This window comes from Leptonychotes weddellii, chromosome 3 (assembly GCF_054177405.1).
Source record: "Leptonychotes weddellii isolate Sample4059 chromosome 3, ASM5417740v2, whole genome shotgun sequence".
Taxonomy (NCBI): domain Eukaryota; kingdom Metazoa; phylum Chordata; class Mammalia; order Carnivora; family Phocidae; genus Leptonychotes; species Leptonychotes weddellii.
This window is the reverse complement of record NC_138371.1, coordinates 7431325-7448385: the sequence shown is the minus strand read 5'-3', so window position 1 is coordinate 7448385 and position 17061 is coordinate 7431325. Positions and strand designations below refer to the sequence as shown.

At 52.6% G+C, this 17061-nt stretch overlaps 1 protein-coding gene across 6 annotated transcripts in view; it reads left to right on the top strand.

Annotated features, from left to right (window-relative positions):
• ARMC9 (armadillo repeat containing 9) overlaps positions 1 to 10962 on the top strand; it is a 137082-nt gene extending 126120 nt beyond the window's left edge. For 3 of the 6 annotated variants that reach the window (XM_081813413.1, XM_081813414.1, XM_081813411.1), the window contains 3 exons: positions 1082 to 1197; positions 6254 to 6399; positions 10444 to 10962. In XM_081813413.1, the coding sequence (XP_081669539.1) occupies positions 1082 to 1197; positions 6254 to 6399; positions 10444 to 10559 (378 nt within the window). In that variant the 3' untranslated portion in view covers positions 10560 to 10962. Of the gene's footprint in view, positions 1 to 1081; positions 1309 to 6253; positions 6400 to 10443 lie in introns of those variants that run through there. The other 3 variants (XM_081813416.1, XM_081813417.1, XM_081813412.1) reach the window with 2 other exon arrangements.
• Positions 10963 to 17061: the final 6099 nt, after the last annotated feature.

Genomic DNA, 17061 nt, shown 5'->3' with positions numbered 1-17061 from the left:
GATTTACACCCAAGGTGGGCACCTGGGTGGCTCAGTTGGTTAAGCGACTGCCTTCGGCTCAGGTCATGATCCCAGGGTCCTGGGATCGAGTCCCACATCGGGCTCCCGGCTCAGCAGGGAGCCTGCTTCTCCCTCTGATTTACACCCAAGGATGTGAACATTTTTATGACTCTCCTGTTATAAAACTCCAGATTACTTCCTAAAGTAATTAGAAATGACTCAGCCTGCTGGGCCACTAACATTTTTGAATCCTGCCAGCCAGTTACATGGTCATATAATCATTGAAAGATGACACCTTTTTTATGAAGTTGTAGTTTCTAATTACTTGTAAAGTTGATCATTTTTTTCTTGTATTTACCAGTGATCTTTTCTATTGTGTGACTTAGCTATTTGAATTCTTTGCTCCGTCTTCTACTCTCTTACTTATTGATTTGTTTTGTTTTGTTTTAAAGATTTTATTTATTTATTTGACAGAGAGAGACACAGCGAGAGAGGGAACACAAGCAGGGGGAGTGGGAGAGGGAGAAGCAGGCTTCCCGCGGAGGAGGGAGTCCGATGCGGGGCTCGATCCCAGGACCCTGGGATCATGACCTGAGCGGAAGGCAGACGCTTAACAACTGAGCCACCCAGGCGCCCCTTACTTACTGATTTGTAAGAGCTGCTTATCTAATGAAAATCTTAACCTTCCATTCTGTTAAATATGTGCAAATATTTCTTCCCAGTTGGTTGTTTACCTGTTCATTTGGCTTATCTCTAATATATAAGTGGAAAATTTTTATGAAACCAAATCTGCCCATCTTTTTTTTCTTCTCACTTTCAAAACTCAGTCTTCCCTGAGATGTAATTATTTATACAAACTGTTTTCTTCTCCTCTTTTCCATGGTCTGATTTTTTTTTTTTTAATTTATACTGCTAAATGGTATAATATGCAAACCTAAACGAGTTTTTTCCCCAATTTCTGTTTATCTGAATAATCTGTGTCATGATCCTTCCTCATCAATTTGCAAAGCCTCTTGTTACTATGAGGTCAGCTCTCAAGTAGGTGGTGTCTCCAGCCCTGTCTCCTCTTTCCTTCCACCAGATTATGACGAACACGGGGAAGGCGAGGCGGAAGGGCCTGGCCAGTGTGCAGCAGAGTGCCGATGAGCCCCTGCGCCGGCCCATCACCCCCGGCGGCCACAGGACCGGGTACCCAGTGTAAGTCCGGGCTAACGGAGGCGGGGAGTTCTTTTCTTAAGCTTTGTTTTAACTGCAGTGTAAGATGTGTGTATTGAAAAACTCAAAATAAAACATTCACATTGGAAAGCATTTATCTCTTCATTGTTTCTCTCTCGGGGATTTTTGAGGGGAAAGAGGTTGTCTCCTTCACCCCCGGCTTTCTTCTTCCAAAAAATGAAGTGGTTGGATTTCAGGATCTCCAGGCACTTCCAGCCTTCGCCCAGAAGAAGCCAAGTGTCGGCCAATGTAATTTCAAAGGCAAGGACCAGAAGGAGCAGTGGTGGGTCCACCCAACAGGCCTCGGGTTGCTTTTGTTCTGCACCCCTCCCCCACCATCTCACTGGGCCTTCTGTTGGGGTGGAGTGTCACAGGTTAAGACATCAAATCCACTTATCTTTAGATAAACACACTCACTTTTTAAAGCAACTCTATGCACGTTTAGCGGCCTAGCTTTCTTCATAACCTTGCTCCTACCTCGTTGATGTGAACACAATTTTAGAGTGGTTACCCAGAACCTGGGACCAACCTGGGGACCTGGGGGCCTAGACCCCTGTGGGCTCTCGGGGAGCCCCAGGCCAGTCAGTCCAACTGTCTAGAGAGAATGGCAGAGAGAAACAGGTACGAGCGAGGGGGTTATAGAGAGCAGGAGAAAAACCTACAAATATTGGCCATAAAATAGTTCAAATGAATAGGCCATATTTTACTTAGTTATCCCCCATAGCTGGGCAGTTTGGTTGTTTCCAGTTTTACTCTATAGTAATTTGTAATGAACAGCCAGGCACCTGCCGAACAGCCACAAACAGAGCACGGAAATGCCAGCCCTGGAGCTCCGTGTGTGGCTGCCGGGGATGCCGAGGCCCCTGCACCCAGATCTGCCAAGTGCTCTTCCCACGTGGGACCTGACCTGTAAGTATTTCCAGGCCCATATCGTGGACTGGTGCTCTGTTTGATTTGATTTCAAAACTGGTCGTCTCGTGCTTCATATTTCAAGGTTCTTATTTTAAACTGCTAATAATGTATCTTTCTCTTAAACTTACTGTCAGTATTTTTTAACTTAGCTTCCAGTTACGAACATTTGGCACCTTTGCATCCTCTCTCAGTCTCCTTCTCCGTGCATAATATGTAATTTACACACATATACTTTGTTTTGCTGAACAGTTTGAAAGGAGGTTGCAGACTTGCAGCATGCATCCCCCAAGAGTAAGAACATCTTGTACTTAACCACAAGTACAAGAAAGTCACACCTAAGAAAGTCAACATTCACGTAACACTCTGTAGTATATCGGTATTCCCTAACTGTCCCCAAAATGTCATTTGTATCAGGTTTTGTGTTTGCTTGTTTGATCTGGAATATAGCCAAGTGTCAACTACTAGTAAATCTAGTTTATATCTTTTTAAATGGAAGTGGTAACAGGAGCTGATAAAATTCATCTTACTTAACATGGGATAGAGGATGCCAAATCATCATCTTTAAAAATTAAGATTATCTTTTAAAGTTCTTGAAACCCAGAGAGGCAACAATGACATGAGGATATTTAGTTAGAAATAAGGATAAAGAGAGTCTAGGGCGCCTGGGTGGCTCAGATGGTTAAGCGTCTGCCTTCGGCTCAGGTCGTGGTCCCGGAGTCCTGGGATTGAGTCCCACATCGGGCTCCCGGCTCGGTGGGGAGCCTGCTTCTCCCTCTGACCCTCTCCCCTCTCATGCTGTTTCTCTCTCGCTCGCTCTCTAAAAAAATAAAATCTTTAAAAAAAAAAAGGATAAAGAGAGTCTAATAAATATAAGATCTAACCAATGGGCACCGTTAATTCTGGGGTCGGGTGTTCTACCTCGTGGAGAGGAAGAAGAGGATGTCTTTCCATGCCAGGGATGTCCCCTGACTTGTGGGACGGAGAGGACCTCATTTTCCTGGAACTGGACCCCCCCACTCTAGTGCAATTGCCCAGCTCCCTCCATTGGGCCAGTTCTACAGACGTTTGTATCACTTCTGAGCACCAGATGGTGTGCTAATTTCTAGCGAAACAAGAATAAATGAGATGTGATTTCTGGCCCCAGAAGCACACAAAGCCATGGTCAATGTCCTGTGGTCAGTGGAGGGTGGCGGATGCCGGGTGCCCCCTGCGCTCGGCAGAAAGTCAACTTGCAGGATCTTGAGTTAGCCCCTGTAAAAAGTGTCTGTGACCCCGCAAAGCCAGCTGGCTCTGATCCCCTAGTGCTCCAGGAATGTCAACTGGGGACCTCCGTGATCTTGGAGACGCTGGCAGTACATTCCAGGTACTAGTACTTCTGGGGTCAGTAATCCCACCTCTAGGGTTTGGTGCTGAGAAGCAATCAGATGCTCACAGATATATATACAGGGCATTTACGGCAGTAGTCATAAGAAGTCTAAATGGGGCACCTGGGTGGCTCAAGAGGGGAAGCCATTCGGCCCAGGTCATGATCTCAGGGTCGTGAGACCGAGCCCCGTGTCGGGCTCTGCGCTGGGTGTGGAACCAGCTTAAGATTCTCTCTCTCCCTCTCTAAAAAAACGAAGAAAAATTTATTCGTTAAAAAAAAAAAAGTAGAATCAAAATGCCCAAAGTAGGAGGCTGTTTACATAATTATATAGTCACACAACACAGTATTGAAAATGATGTTTTAGAAGAATACTTAATACATGAGGAGAGCCTCACAATATAATTGCTAAGTGAAAAAGCAAATTATAAAACAGGGTAGATCCAGCCTGCTGGCCACTTATAGTGATCCCAAGTTTATTTTTTTTAAGTATATATTTGCATTTTTTAAAAGTGAAAAGATACCAGATGTTAATCAGGGTCGTGTCTAGGTATTGCGAGGGCAGGACATTCTGTGTAGCCCATATATTTTCCTAATTTTTCATGATCAACGCTTACTGGTTTTTTAATCAAGAAAAGAAAGTTTAAAATAAAAAGTCACCCTGCGCAGCTCAGGGCCCTCCCTCACCCCAGCCCTCCCTTGGCCTATTTCCTCCGCAACCCGCCCCCCACCCGCCCCGCCTCACCGCTCCGTGGGTTCTGGGTCTCTCCCCTCTGCTCACTGTCCAAACTTGGCGCCATCATTTAACACCTCGTTGCTCCACCTTCACCCTCCCTTCCTACTGCTTTCCTTCCCCAGGCCTCCCCACAGGCCCCCAGGCCCCCAGCCCCCCTCGCCCGGGCCCTCTCTGCCTGCTTCCACGCCCCCTGCCCTCCCTTCTCGGCCCACGCGGCCCACCAGTGACCTCGCAGCTTCTTCTTCTTTTTTTTAAATGAAAATTCAATTAGCCAACATCTAGAATATCTTTCGTTTCAGCTGTAGAGTTCAGTAATTCATCAGTTGCAGCTTCCAAGCCGAGGCCGCACAGCGTCCCTCACGGTCGCCACTGCCGACCACCCTCCTGGTCACTGTCCCACCCCCACACCCTGCTGCCACGTGGGCTTGGCCCCTAACTCACCCCTCTGCCTCCTAAAATGCCTCATTTCTGGCCCCTACCAGCATCCTGCTTCTCCGCGGGTTTCCTTACACACTCCAGGCACCCAAATCTCACTCCTTTCCAGACTTGCCCCAAGCGCGAGGGGTGTCCCCCCAGCACCCCAAGTCAGCGCTTCCTTCTTCTGAGCCCCCCGCTTCAGGGAATGGCGCTAATACCCCCAAACCCCCGAGCCAGAATCCCGCCCCCTGGCCGCCGAGCCCTCTCCTCCCTCTGCTCTCCCAGCCCTGGCCTCCCCTCTGCCCTCCTGAGCCACCTCTTCGCCCCTAATGGTGCCCCCGCCACGGTCTACCGTCCGCCACCCTAGAATGAGATTTCTAGCACATCATCACGGAAGGGCATTCCTGTCTCCCTGAGGGATCAAATCTAACCAAACGCTGGCTGACAAGGTCCTTCGCAGTTGACCGCCCCCCCCACCTTGGGCCTCGAAGTGCCCCCGGCCCCGGACACCCTGTCCCCTCTAGCCCGCAGTTTCTGTGGTGCCTTAAATCTTTCTGCAACAGTGCGGCACTTTTGTTTGTTTCCGCCTCGGCATCTGCCTCGCGGTGTTACCTCTGTTGGAAAATTTTCCCTCTTTTGGCCCCAGGCAGCCCTAGCTGGACTGGCTGAATGCCCCCCCCCACACACAGACACACACACACATGCACACGCACAGACACGCACACACACACACACAGCCTTTCCTGCCCCTCGGGGTGGCTTGGCGTCTGTTTGTCTTTGCTACTGGAGCTGACATTCAAGAACGGCCATCTCAGGGGGCCCAACCCTGGGCGGAGCGCCACATGCTCGCTGCGCTGTGTCTCCCACCAAGCCCTCGCTGGGCAGGTGGCGAGTGTCTCCTTGTTGAAGAGAAGCCAGTGTTGGGCTGCCGGGCCCACCTGGAGAGCCTTCCTCGGGATCTGCTGTCAAGGCTGAACGAGGAGCCGACCTCCCTCCCGCCACCTCTCAGGGCCTTGCTGGCCCGGGCCCCCTGTCTCTGGCGCCCGGCTGCCGGGGCGGGGAGGGGGGGGGGGGCGGTCCGGTACAATGAGGCGCCCAGTCCGTGTCTGCCGGGTGAACGGGTCTCCACCGACCCGGGTGCTGGCGGCCGTGCAGACACCATGGGGGTGGTGATGCAGAGAGCGAGCTCCTCCCGGGCCCGGGCCTGCCGAGCTCTTGCTGTCACGGCTGACAGGACACGTCACGTCTTTCTGATTGCATTCGTCCCTTCGGCTCATCTGCTTCCTCCTCTGCGGAAAAACCAGAAGATTGGTATCTTAAATGGTTTGGTTGAGATGTCATGTTCCCATGTCCCCCAAAGCCAGAAGATACCATTTTTGTGTTAGAAAGATAGGAAGCCATGTATCACTGTGAATGTTGAGGAGCTACCAGGGTATTTGCTAGTTTCCGCCAATATCCTTAAAAAGGTTTAATGTCTGCTGATACCAGTTTAATAAAGGAATTTCAGGTACTTCCACTTCTTGTATCTGTTTGTGATGCTACGCGGCCGGTAGTCGGCAAATACCTCCTGGCTCTCTGCGTTTATTGCTGTTTTTCATTTTTTCTTCCAGGCTGGAAGGCTATCCCATTTCTCCCCAGATGGCCCAGCCTGCCCGAAACGGCAGCCTGCCGTCCCTGACAAGCGCCCACCCTCCCGTCTACGAGGGGGCTGAGCCCAGTGCTTTGGAGCCTTGCATCTCCTCTTCACGTAAGAACCGTAAGAACCGTGGGCGGGGGGCGGGGGGGGGCGGGGAGTCAGCTCGGGGGGCTGGTGATGCCTGGACCCGAAGTAAGCAGCAGCAGTTAGAGACCCAGAAAGGCCTCAGCCTCACACCTGATCTCCCCCACTGCCCTGAGCCACGGAGGCCCACAGGCCCAGAACCACACAGCCACGCCTCTAAACCCCCTTCTCTGAGAGACGTCCACACGCTAGTCGGGCAAGATTTCGGCTCACAAAAAGCTGTGTGTTTACTGTGCGATTTCCAAGTAGTCATCTCAGAATGTTGGAGATTTCTGCCCGAGACTTTGGCACCTCAAACTCTGATGCTGAGGTGGCGGCCGGCTACCTATTCAAGGGCTGGTCAGAGACAGAACTGTGCCAGGAGAAGCCAGAACATTTTGAAACATCTATTCGAGTTCACCAGAGACTGATGGGGGATAAAAGGATTTTTTTAGATGCCAGAAAAAATAGATATGCTTTGAATCAGAAACGTACAAAGTATTTTTTTTTTTTAATTCGCAAGAGGAAATTAAAAGGATATGAGCAGGCCAGATAAGACCGTAATCTCCATGCAAAGAGGAAAAACAACAGAGGAGCAGGTCAGATTCCAGGTTGAGAAACATCTGAGAACTTTTATAATCTGCTCACAATTGGATTCCAACGCTTCCAAGCCCCAGTTCAAAGCAGGAGGCTGGTCACAGAGCCAGAGTAGAGCCAGGTTGTTTGAGAGTCTGGGGGATTGTCTCCTGGTTATGCACACTTTTAGAGGTTTTGCCACCTGGGGTCATGTGTTCTTAGAGCTATAAACCTTAATATGCCTTCACTGAAAGGTGATTTGCTCCACCATTTGTCCAGAGATTTCTGCTGCCAGGGTGGAGGTTTTAGTGGTCTAACCACCTTTGCCAATTTAACCTAATGCCATTGAGTTAAAAATGATTTCAAGCTCTATAGGCCTGGACTTCCCAAAAGTTGCATTTAGGGTAATTTATTTATCAGGTACATCCTTGCTTTACCAAAGCAACCACCAGGGTGGTCCTCTGTCTTGCACCAATTCTCAGTATGGTCCTATATTTTGGAAAGATTTAGCATGGATTACCTATAGGACGGAGGCATTTGAGGTTGCCACAGATGGAGTAGCGTGTGGCAACTGATTTTCCTGGAGATGGTGATGTCCTTGTGATTTTCAGAAACAATCGATGGTAGCCCTGACAAAGTCGAGGCCCTGGCCAATCCTGGTTCCTCACGTGAAAACAGTGGGCAGCCTTGGTGATCAGCAGCAGGCCCCAGTGCCTCTCCCTGGGGAGGTGGCAGCCCTCCACATGGGCCACCTGGAGCCAGGGCAGCCACTTGGCCTGAGTCACGCTGCCAGGCGTAGCCCTGAACTCTGAGGCCATATTCCACATGTCCCCTCCTCCTGCCTGCTCCTCTCTGCTTAGGCCTGCCTGGGACGCCCCCAACCCTGTCCATCAACTCCCCACCCCCCCCCACCTCAGTGGGCTCCAAACTAGCTGCCCTCAGTCTACCAGCCAGAAACCAGCCATATTAACCTCTCTCCCCAGGCCTGCCCGGCCTGTCCTCAGACTCAGGACAGCACTCCTCATTCTCCCTTATAATCATTTTACTACAGAAGCCCACCCTCTGGGTTAGTGGCTCTCCCTCGGTCACTTAGGGAGCATTTCTGGTACCGATTCTGTTCTTCCTCCTACCCTCTTTCAGGCTTGGCCAGCTGCAGCCACCCCAGAACCGATGTCCCTGGACCAGTGTCTGCCCCCACCCCGACCCAGCTGGTCTTGTTGCGGCCATCCCTCCCTCTTCTGATCCAGCCTCTATGTGAGGATGGAGAGCAAGCAGGCTTGGGCTTATGTGCTTAGAATGCACATAATCAGGGTTGAGACTAGTTCTGAGGCTGCCTCTGGGCTCAGCAGATATAAGAGGGCCCGAGAGGAAGAGGACAGTGGTGGGCCAGGTGGTCTCGTTGTCTTCTGTGATATTCCTTCCCTGTCAAAAGCCTGAGCTGACCTCCTCTGGACCCTTCCATCCATACAGTCCTGCCTCTCCAGCCCTTTCTCCCACTTCTGTGCTCTCGCTCACCTGTCCCCCCATCCCAGTCTGGCCTCACGCAGCTACTCCTCAGAGGCCCCTCGCGTGTGACTTGCTACTGAGTCTGGCCTCCCGGCCTGCACTCATGCTGGGAACCTCTGCCCCACCTCAGGCCCACTGAGAACCCGCCGCGGTGGCCTCAAGCGCATTTGCTCAGGAAGCTCTTCACATCTCTGCGTTCAGTCAACGCTAAAGGTGAAATCTCGTGATGAGGAGCCTGTGGACCCCTCCAGCCGCTTGATCAGTTGACCACAGGGCCAGAAAGTACATTCTTTTTAAGCAGAGGGACTTAGCCCCACAGAGCCAAGGAAATAGCTCCCAAAAGGAAAAAGCCAAGAATGTGTCTTCAAATTTTCTAAGACATTGGCCTCAGGAAAGTTACTCTCATTACCCAATCACCCGAGTCTATCTTGGATATCAAAGCCGCATACTTTGTCAGTGGCCTGGAGTGAAAATGCCCAGCCCTGTCTGAAATGGACCCACAGGTGAGGAAACAGTACTTTGTCCCGGGAAGCCTCTGGTGCGTGCACACAGCTGCTGGTCCCCACCCGCCCCCCCGCCCCCCAGTCCCTGGCTTTCAGTGGTGGGAGCTCTGAAGGCCCGCACTGTGACATTCAGTGGAGGGAGTCGGAAGGGGCATTGGGGGTGATTACTATTGGGTGACAGAGCCGAAAAGACCTCAGAGGGTCTCAGGAGAGCGCAGCAAAACTCCTCCTCCCTCCTGCCAGGGGGCTTTCCCACCCACCCCCCAACCTGGCCCTCCGCCCACAGCCACCTGGGAAAGCTCCTGATCCTGGAGGACTGCCTGCCCCTGGGCACCGTTCCCTGGAATGGGATTTCCTCTGTGTGTAGCCCAGCACACAACTGTACGTAGTTGCCCTTGATTATTGCTTCATACACCGAAATGCTATCTCCTGGGCCTGATTAGAAGCCCACGGAGCTGAGAGCACAGACAAGCAGGCCAGTTGTCCACTGGAGAACAGGTCAGAGAAGGCTCCATTTCCGATTCCAGGCCCAGCTCTAGGTGGAGACAGTCCAGTATGGACCATAAATAAAGCCATCCGTTGGGTTCCATTCCAGAAACATTCCCTGCTTGGGTGAAAAGACCGTTACCTGGAAGTCAAAGCTGCAAAGAAGAAAGTTTGTATTTAAGATAAAGTAGAAGCCACATTGCAAAGATACCAGGGAGATTTTTAAACAAAAGAGCTAGAAGGAGCTTGGATTAAGGAAGCAGCGAATCTGGACTCGGTCACAGAATTGCTCTGACCGTGCCATGGACCCCTTTGGCAGCAGAAGGAGAAGAGAAGTGGGGCAGGAGAGAAGGGGGTCACGTTATTTGAAATCCAGACTAGGCGCTCAGGAGAGCTCCCCGGCAGAGTCATCGGGGACTTCTCTGTCACTTCCCAGTGAAGGTCTCTGGGATGACCCGGGTGCCCTGGTCCTTGGCCATGAGGTCAGCACAAGCACTGCTGGGAATGAGGGCAGCTGCTGCCCCTGGGGGTGGACTGAGGGATTCAGGCCTGAAGGGGCCTGGGAAAGAGAGCCCCACTTCCGGGGTGGCCGGATTTAGCAAATAAAAATACAGGGCACCCCAGGGGCGCCTGGGTGACTCAGTCGGTTAAGCATCCAACTCTTGATCTCAGCTCAGGTCTTGATCTTGGAGATGTAGTTTGAGAGGCAGAGGGGGGTCAGGGGAAGCAACAGGGCCGGACGTCTCCGGCCAGAGCACTCACGCTGCAGCCCCAGGTCGTAAGTCCCAAGTGGCCGCCTGGAAAGTTCTGGGGCTGCGCAAGTAAGCGAGTCCTCATCCATAAGCTCCAGGGAGCTATCGGGGGCTAGCCTGGGCATGTGCTTTTTTTTGGCTTCTTGGCCTAGCCCAGTAAGGAGCATCCTCAAAGGGGTTCCAGAGCCAGAGTTGACTGAACTCTCTCTCCTCCCCAGCCACCGCGGACATCAAGCCAGGAGAATGGTTGCCAGCAGGACATCAGGGAGAGGCTCGCCTGCCCTCCTCGGAGGTCCCCAACCAGGCCCCAGGCAGTGGAGAGACCACCAGGTAGGGATGGGGAGGTGTCCTGGGAGGGCTCATCCCTGGTCCAGCCTCTGACTTTGAGCGCAAAGGAGCATTTCACTGGGGCCTGAAGCAACCTACAGAGATACCCCGGAGGGAATGTGGCCACCACACCTGCTAACCTCGTAGCCCAAGGGGAGGCACCTGCCCCCTGGGAATTATCGGTTGTCAGACTGGAAGGAGAAGAAACTCATAAACATGCCCAAGGGACTCGTTTTAAGAACCGCAAGCTGAACTCGTTTGTGGGGACGTGTGATTCGGAGTCACCTGTGAGCAGTGTCCGATCTCAGCTATTTGCTTTTGGAGAAGGTGGGATGGAGGGGAGAGAGATGGCAAGCAGGATTAGTGAAAATATTTGGCTCAGGTGTCACCTTCCTAAAATAGAAACTGGATCCCAAACGGAAAAAAAGGTGTGTTCTCTTCCTCTGCACCAAGTGGGTACAGCGTGGCCTCTGAGAGGTCACTTGGGGTTCTTTAGAATCTAGAAAGTCTGGGTCTCCTTTCAGATCTGAGGCAGCCTGCTCAGGGAGAGGGGCCTAGCCCTGGTGCCAGGCCCAACCCAAAGGCGAGGCCGGCTGCCCCCGCCGCTTCCTCCTGGCCTAGCAGCATCCTGCAGCCGGACTAGTTGCAAGACGGCGAAGCCAACCTCCTGCACGAAACCACTGGGCCTGAGCCAGGTTTCACATGACTACACCCTCGGCGTCCCTGAATGCGAGGAGATTTGCCCTGGTGACCGGTCGGGCCTCCTGAGCCTCCACCTTTCTAAAGAATTGGGAGGTGTTTCCGCAAGTGTGTCTGCAGCGAGCAGGCCCACCAGCAGCTGGGCTGATGGTTGACCTTGGCCCCGTCAGGAGCTCTGTGAGCAGCAGGGCCTTGCAGAGCCGGATGAGACGGGGGGCGGAAGGGCTGCAATCCAGACCCCTGAGACCCGAAGCCTCCTCCACCTGCAGATGTTTCCCCCTCACAGTGTAGAGGGGTCACAGAAACCAGCCCACCGCCCTCCCCTTACTCAGGCCTGGCTGCCCTCCCTGCTGCCTCCCACGGATGGAAGCCACAGAAACAGCAGTTCCTGCTGAGTTCTGAAGGCGGCAGGGGCCCGGACAGGCGGAAGGCCTAGCAGAGCCGGCTCGCACGGGGCAGAGAGTCTGAGGAGGCGGGCAGGCGAGAGGGTGCTGCAGGCCGTGCCCCTCCCCCGGTGGGCAGCACCCCGGGGCCTTCCTTTCTAGGCAGAGATTGCGGGCGGGCACCAGGTGACAAGGAGGTCGGAGCTCCCAGGGGCAGCAGAGCTCTGTGGGCTGGAGCCAGAGGACTTTGGGGCCTGGACTTGGGGGGGGGTCCCCTGACCTGCTGGGGACCCAGGGCCTCACCTCCCCCACCGGCAGAATGGCTGAAGGTGTGCTCGGGGATTAGAAGTGCCCGAGGCCCACAGGCTGGTCCACAGGTCAGGGGTTCTCTGGCTCTTGGCACCCTCCTGAAGTGGGGGGCTCGAAACGAGAGACCTCAGAGGACTGGGCCGGAGCTGAGGCTGGGCCCCTGCCGCGCTTGCCCCCTGCGCCCAGGGCAGGACCCAGGTACAGTCCTGCGTCTCAGCCGGGCCAAACCTGCCCTCCCAGTGCTAGAACCATGTCTTTTTCCTTCCTGTAAAGGCAGAGTTCATGTCTGAGGCCCACCGCTGGAGACAGTTGTCTCTCCCCAGAATAATGTTTTTGCAGCAGGGGATCCCCAGAGGCTGTCCCGAGAAACATTCCCCCTGGGGACACCAAGTGGAGTGACCCAGTTGGCCCTCCGAGGTCCTGTTGGGCACAAATGCCCCCATGGGGCTCAGTCCATGGGTGCTCTCACCCTAATGTCTGTCATGTGAATTCAACTCTTATTTTAAGTCTGGGAGGAGTGGGGGTGGGTTCTGCCTGAGGACGAGGAGGATGGAAAGAGGGTGAAGTAGACAGTTGGTCCCCCCGCCTCACTACCGCCACCTGCCACACCTTCTCCCCAACCCCAGCCTCCTCTTCACCGGCTGCCCCAGGTCTCCGCTAAGCACCCCTTCCTCCTCCCTGACCCCAAAGTCCAGTCACACAGCCCCGCTGCCTCCCCAGTCCATGACTGTCCCCCGCTGTCCTGAAAGACAGGGGTTCCCAGCTGGTCCAGGGCAGGCTCTCAGAATCTCTGGGCGATGAATCGGGAGAAGGGAGAGAGAATGGCTCTCTATATGGCTTGAGTGGGGGACGTTTGTCCCTCTGCTTTCCCCAGCTCCTCTCTCTCTGTCCTTAGAGTGAGGACAGCCCCTTGCCACAGAAGACGAGCTGCTGAGTGGGTGCGGCTTGACTTCCCGTTTCCCATGGAAGGCCCTGGAGCTGCGGGTTTGGGGAAATGGTAGATTGCTTAACCCCGGAGAGGAGGTGGTTTACAGATAACGGAGGCTCCAGCCACTGGTCTTGCTGGGAGTAAAAGCTTCAGACCCCATGAGCCCACTGCCTCCCTCCCGCTCCTTACACCCAAGTGTTCCTGTTCCCACGTTTTCTGTCTGCTTCTTAGAGTCCTTAGCAGAGTACCTGGGGAACCATGGTGTTAAACAGGCTGGCCCACAGGCCCTGCAGAGAGGAGCCCAGCTGGACCCGCTGGGAGGCATTGGCCTGGACGGTGCCTCCTGGTGTCCCAAGGACCCGCAGGGGAGCGGGCCCCCCGACCCCGGCCCGGGCCCAGCAACCAGAAGCAAACAGGGTCAGAGTTCCTGTCCTGCCACAGACAGGAAATGACTCTTCGGCAAAGCATTATGGCTTTCAGGACATGAAGAAGAGAGAGATTTTACATACGTCTACATCGATGCTTTATCCCCCTCGCATTTGTCCCCAGAGGGTATGTGGCAGCTTGTGGGGACACCTACGGTGCCTCCAGCTAAAAGAAACTAGAAACTAAGAACAAGTAAGTCAGGAGAATGGGGACAGGAGCCCTGAGTGTTCATGTGTGCGCACGCGCACACACACACACACACACACACACACACACACGCACACGAACCGTAGCCTTCACCTGGTGTCAACCCACGCCTCGCGCCTTTCTGGGTTCTGGTATAGCGCGGATGAAAGCTCATGGCCGTGACCGAGAGCGCGTGGCCAGCCCTGATGAGCAGAGCCCACTGAGGGGGCCCCCGGAGCGAATGTCGTTCGTCTCTTCATGCAGACAGTAGCCCCAGAGAACTGAAGGGACATAGGTCCCCTGCCCCGGGGGAGCGCTCAGCTGGGAGATTATGACTCAGCAGCATTCCAAACACAAGTAAAGATTAAATATCTCCAGAAGCCTTTGATTGCTCTTCCCTCCCACACAATGCTCCTATTGAGGAGCCAAGATCATCTAAGTGGGCCAGGCCCCTCTAATAAATAATTGTCTATCTTGCAGGCCACCTCACAGTTCACCCAGATCATAAAGTTTACCTACTACTCAGCACCAATATTCCCGCAGCAGTTTACTCTCCCAGGTCATAAGTCACTGCCATCCCGAATCTCCTGTCCCGGTGTTTTTCCTGCCCTGCCCTAATCTTGCCTCATTGCCTCCTGAACGATCACCATTTCCTGGGGCTCCGGCTCCCCGCTGCTCAAACTGCTGAGCTCACCATTTGGGGGGCCTGGAGGCCTCACTGACCCCCCACCTCTGCCTCCCACGGTGTCACTCCCGCAGGGCCTTGATGCCATCACCCCTGTGGGAGTCAGGGACAGTGGCCAGCATCCTCAGTCGACACCACCCCCTGCCACAGCAGCCCCAGCATGGTTTGGGCTCAGCCAAGCCAAGGAGTGGCTCTTTGGCACTCTCCAGTCCCAGAGAAGGAGCCAGAAGGAGCCCTTGTCTGAGGCTGCTCTTCTCCCCAGCAACAACGCTACCATGGCCATACAAAGGTCGTGTCCCAGGGCAAAGAGGAGGCTGACTTTGAAGGTGCATTAGTCAGCATTGTCCAGAGAAAGAGAACCAACAGGATGGGGGTGGGGGTGGGGGGTGGGCAGGAGGGGGTTATTTTAAGGATTTGGCTCATATGACTGTAGAAGCTTGGCCAGTCCAAACTCCCCAGGGTAGGCTAGCAGGCGAGAGACCCAGGGAAGAGTTGCAGTTGGAGTCCAAAGGCAGTCTGCTGGCACCATTCCTTCCTGCTCAGAGGAGATCAGCGTCTATTCGTGCCTTCAACTGATTGGATGAGGCCCACCCACACCGTGGAGGGCAATCAACTTTGCTCAAAATCCACCTATTTAAATGTGAATCTCATCCAAAAAACACCTGCACAGAAATATCCAGAATCACGTTTGACCCAATATTTAGGCACCATGGCCCAGCAAAGTTGATCCATAAAATGAACGCACACATAAGAGTTTTCAGACACATTGCCTAATTGGTCTCCCAAAGGACGGGGCCCTTTTCTGGCTGCTCTGGGGTCGGAAGATTATAGATTCCTAGCCTTGAGACCCAGACCTTTTCGCCCTTCACTTTCTTGCCAACTCGCCTCAGCATCCCCCATCCCCGCAACCTGACAGTTGGCTGCCCGTTGGCTATAAGGCCGCACACAGTGAAGCTGGCCAGCCATCCTGGGCCTGCCCAGCGAGCTCCTTCACATCTGGCCTCCCTGCCCCATGACCATGTGATGGACACCCCCAGGTAACCCAAGGCTGCCACCCACTGCCAGGAACAGCTGCCAGTGCTCACTGAATAGTCTGTACCAGTTTCTCTTAGTTGTTCCTTCTGAAAATGTATTAGGGCTACATTTTAACCAACTGAGCCACCCAGGCGCCCCCAGAGGGCTGCATTTTAAAATGGTCAAGATGGTAACTTTTTTTCTCTTGGAATTACTTTTACTTATTTTTTATTTTTTTATTTAAATTCAATTAATTAACATATAGTATATTATTAATTTCAGAGGTAGAGTTCAGTAATTCATCAGTTGCATATAACACCCAGTGCTCATTACATCACGTGCCCTCCTTAGTGCCCATCCCCCAGTTACCCCATCCCCCACCACCTCCCCTCCAGCAACCCTCAGTTTGTTTCCTATAGTTAAGAGTCTCTCACAGTTTGTCTCCCTCTCTGATTTCATCTTATTTTATTTTTCTCTCCTTTCCCCATGCTCCTCTGTTTTGTTTCTTAAATTCCACATATGAGTGAGATCATACGATAATTGTCTTTCTCTGATTGACTTATTTCGCTTAGTATAATACCCTCTAGTAATCTTGCAAATGGCAAGATTTCTTTTTTTTTTTTGGTGACTGAGTAGTTTCCACTGTATATATATACCAGAAGATGGTAATTTTTATGTTATTTGTATTTTACCACAATTTAAAAACAATCAACTGCTATAACAATAATAAAAATATCAGAATTAGAGGGGTGCCTGGGTGGCTCATTCGTTAAGCGACTGCCTTCGGCTCAGGTCATGATCCCAGGGTTCTGGGATCGAGCCCCGCATCGGGCTCTCTGCTCCGCGGGAAGCCTGCTTCTCCCTCTCCCACTTCCCCTGCTTGTGTTCCCTCTCTCGCTGCCTCTCTCTCTGTCAAATAAATAAATAAAAATCTTAAAAAAAAAAATTAGAATAGCAAAATAGGGAAAAAGTCATTTGAACCAAACAATATTAAAAGAAATTTTAATTTCTTTTAATTAAAAGACACCTGGCTGACTCAGTCAGTCGAGCACACAACTCTTGATCCCAGGCTGGTGAGTTCAAGCCCCACACTAGGCGTAGAGCTTACCTATTTACTTACGTACATACATACATTTTTTTTTTAATAAAGAAAAAAATCATTTTAAACTTTAATAAAATACAGTAGGGCTAAATCTCCGGTATCCTTTTTCTTTTTCTTTTTAAATTTTATTTATTTGAGAGAGAGAAAGCAAAAGCACTAGCAGGGGGACCCGTATCCTTTTCAATCTGGTATCAAAGATTTCTTGTCTAGGGCCGCCTGGGTGGCTCAGTTAAGCAGCTGACTCTGGATTTCAGCTCAGGTCATGATCTCAGGGTCCTGGCATTGAGCCCCATGTTGGGCTCCATGCTCAGCAGGGAATCTGCTTCAGGATTCTCTCTCTCCTTCTGCTCCTCCCCACCACCCCCCGCCCCGCTCGCTCACTCTCTCTCTCTAAAATAAATAAATAAATAGGGGCACCTGGGTGGCTCAGTCGGTTAAGCGTCTGCCTTCAGCTCAGGTCATGATCCCAGGGTCCTGCGATCAAGCCCTGCATTGAGCTCCCTGCTCAGCGGGGAGTCTGCTTCTCCCTCTCCCTCTGCTGCTCCCCCTGCTTGTGCTTTCTTGCTGTCAAAATCTTGGGGCGCCTGGGTGGCTCAGTCGTTAAGCGTCTGCCTTCAGCTCAGGTCATGATCCCAGGGTCCTGGGATCGAGCCCCACATTGGGCTCCCTGCTCTGCAGGAAGCCTGCTTCTTCCTCTCCCACTTCCCCTGCTTGTGTTCCCTCTCTCGCTGCCTCTCTCTCTGTCAAATAAATAAATAAAAATCTTAAAAAAAAAAA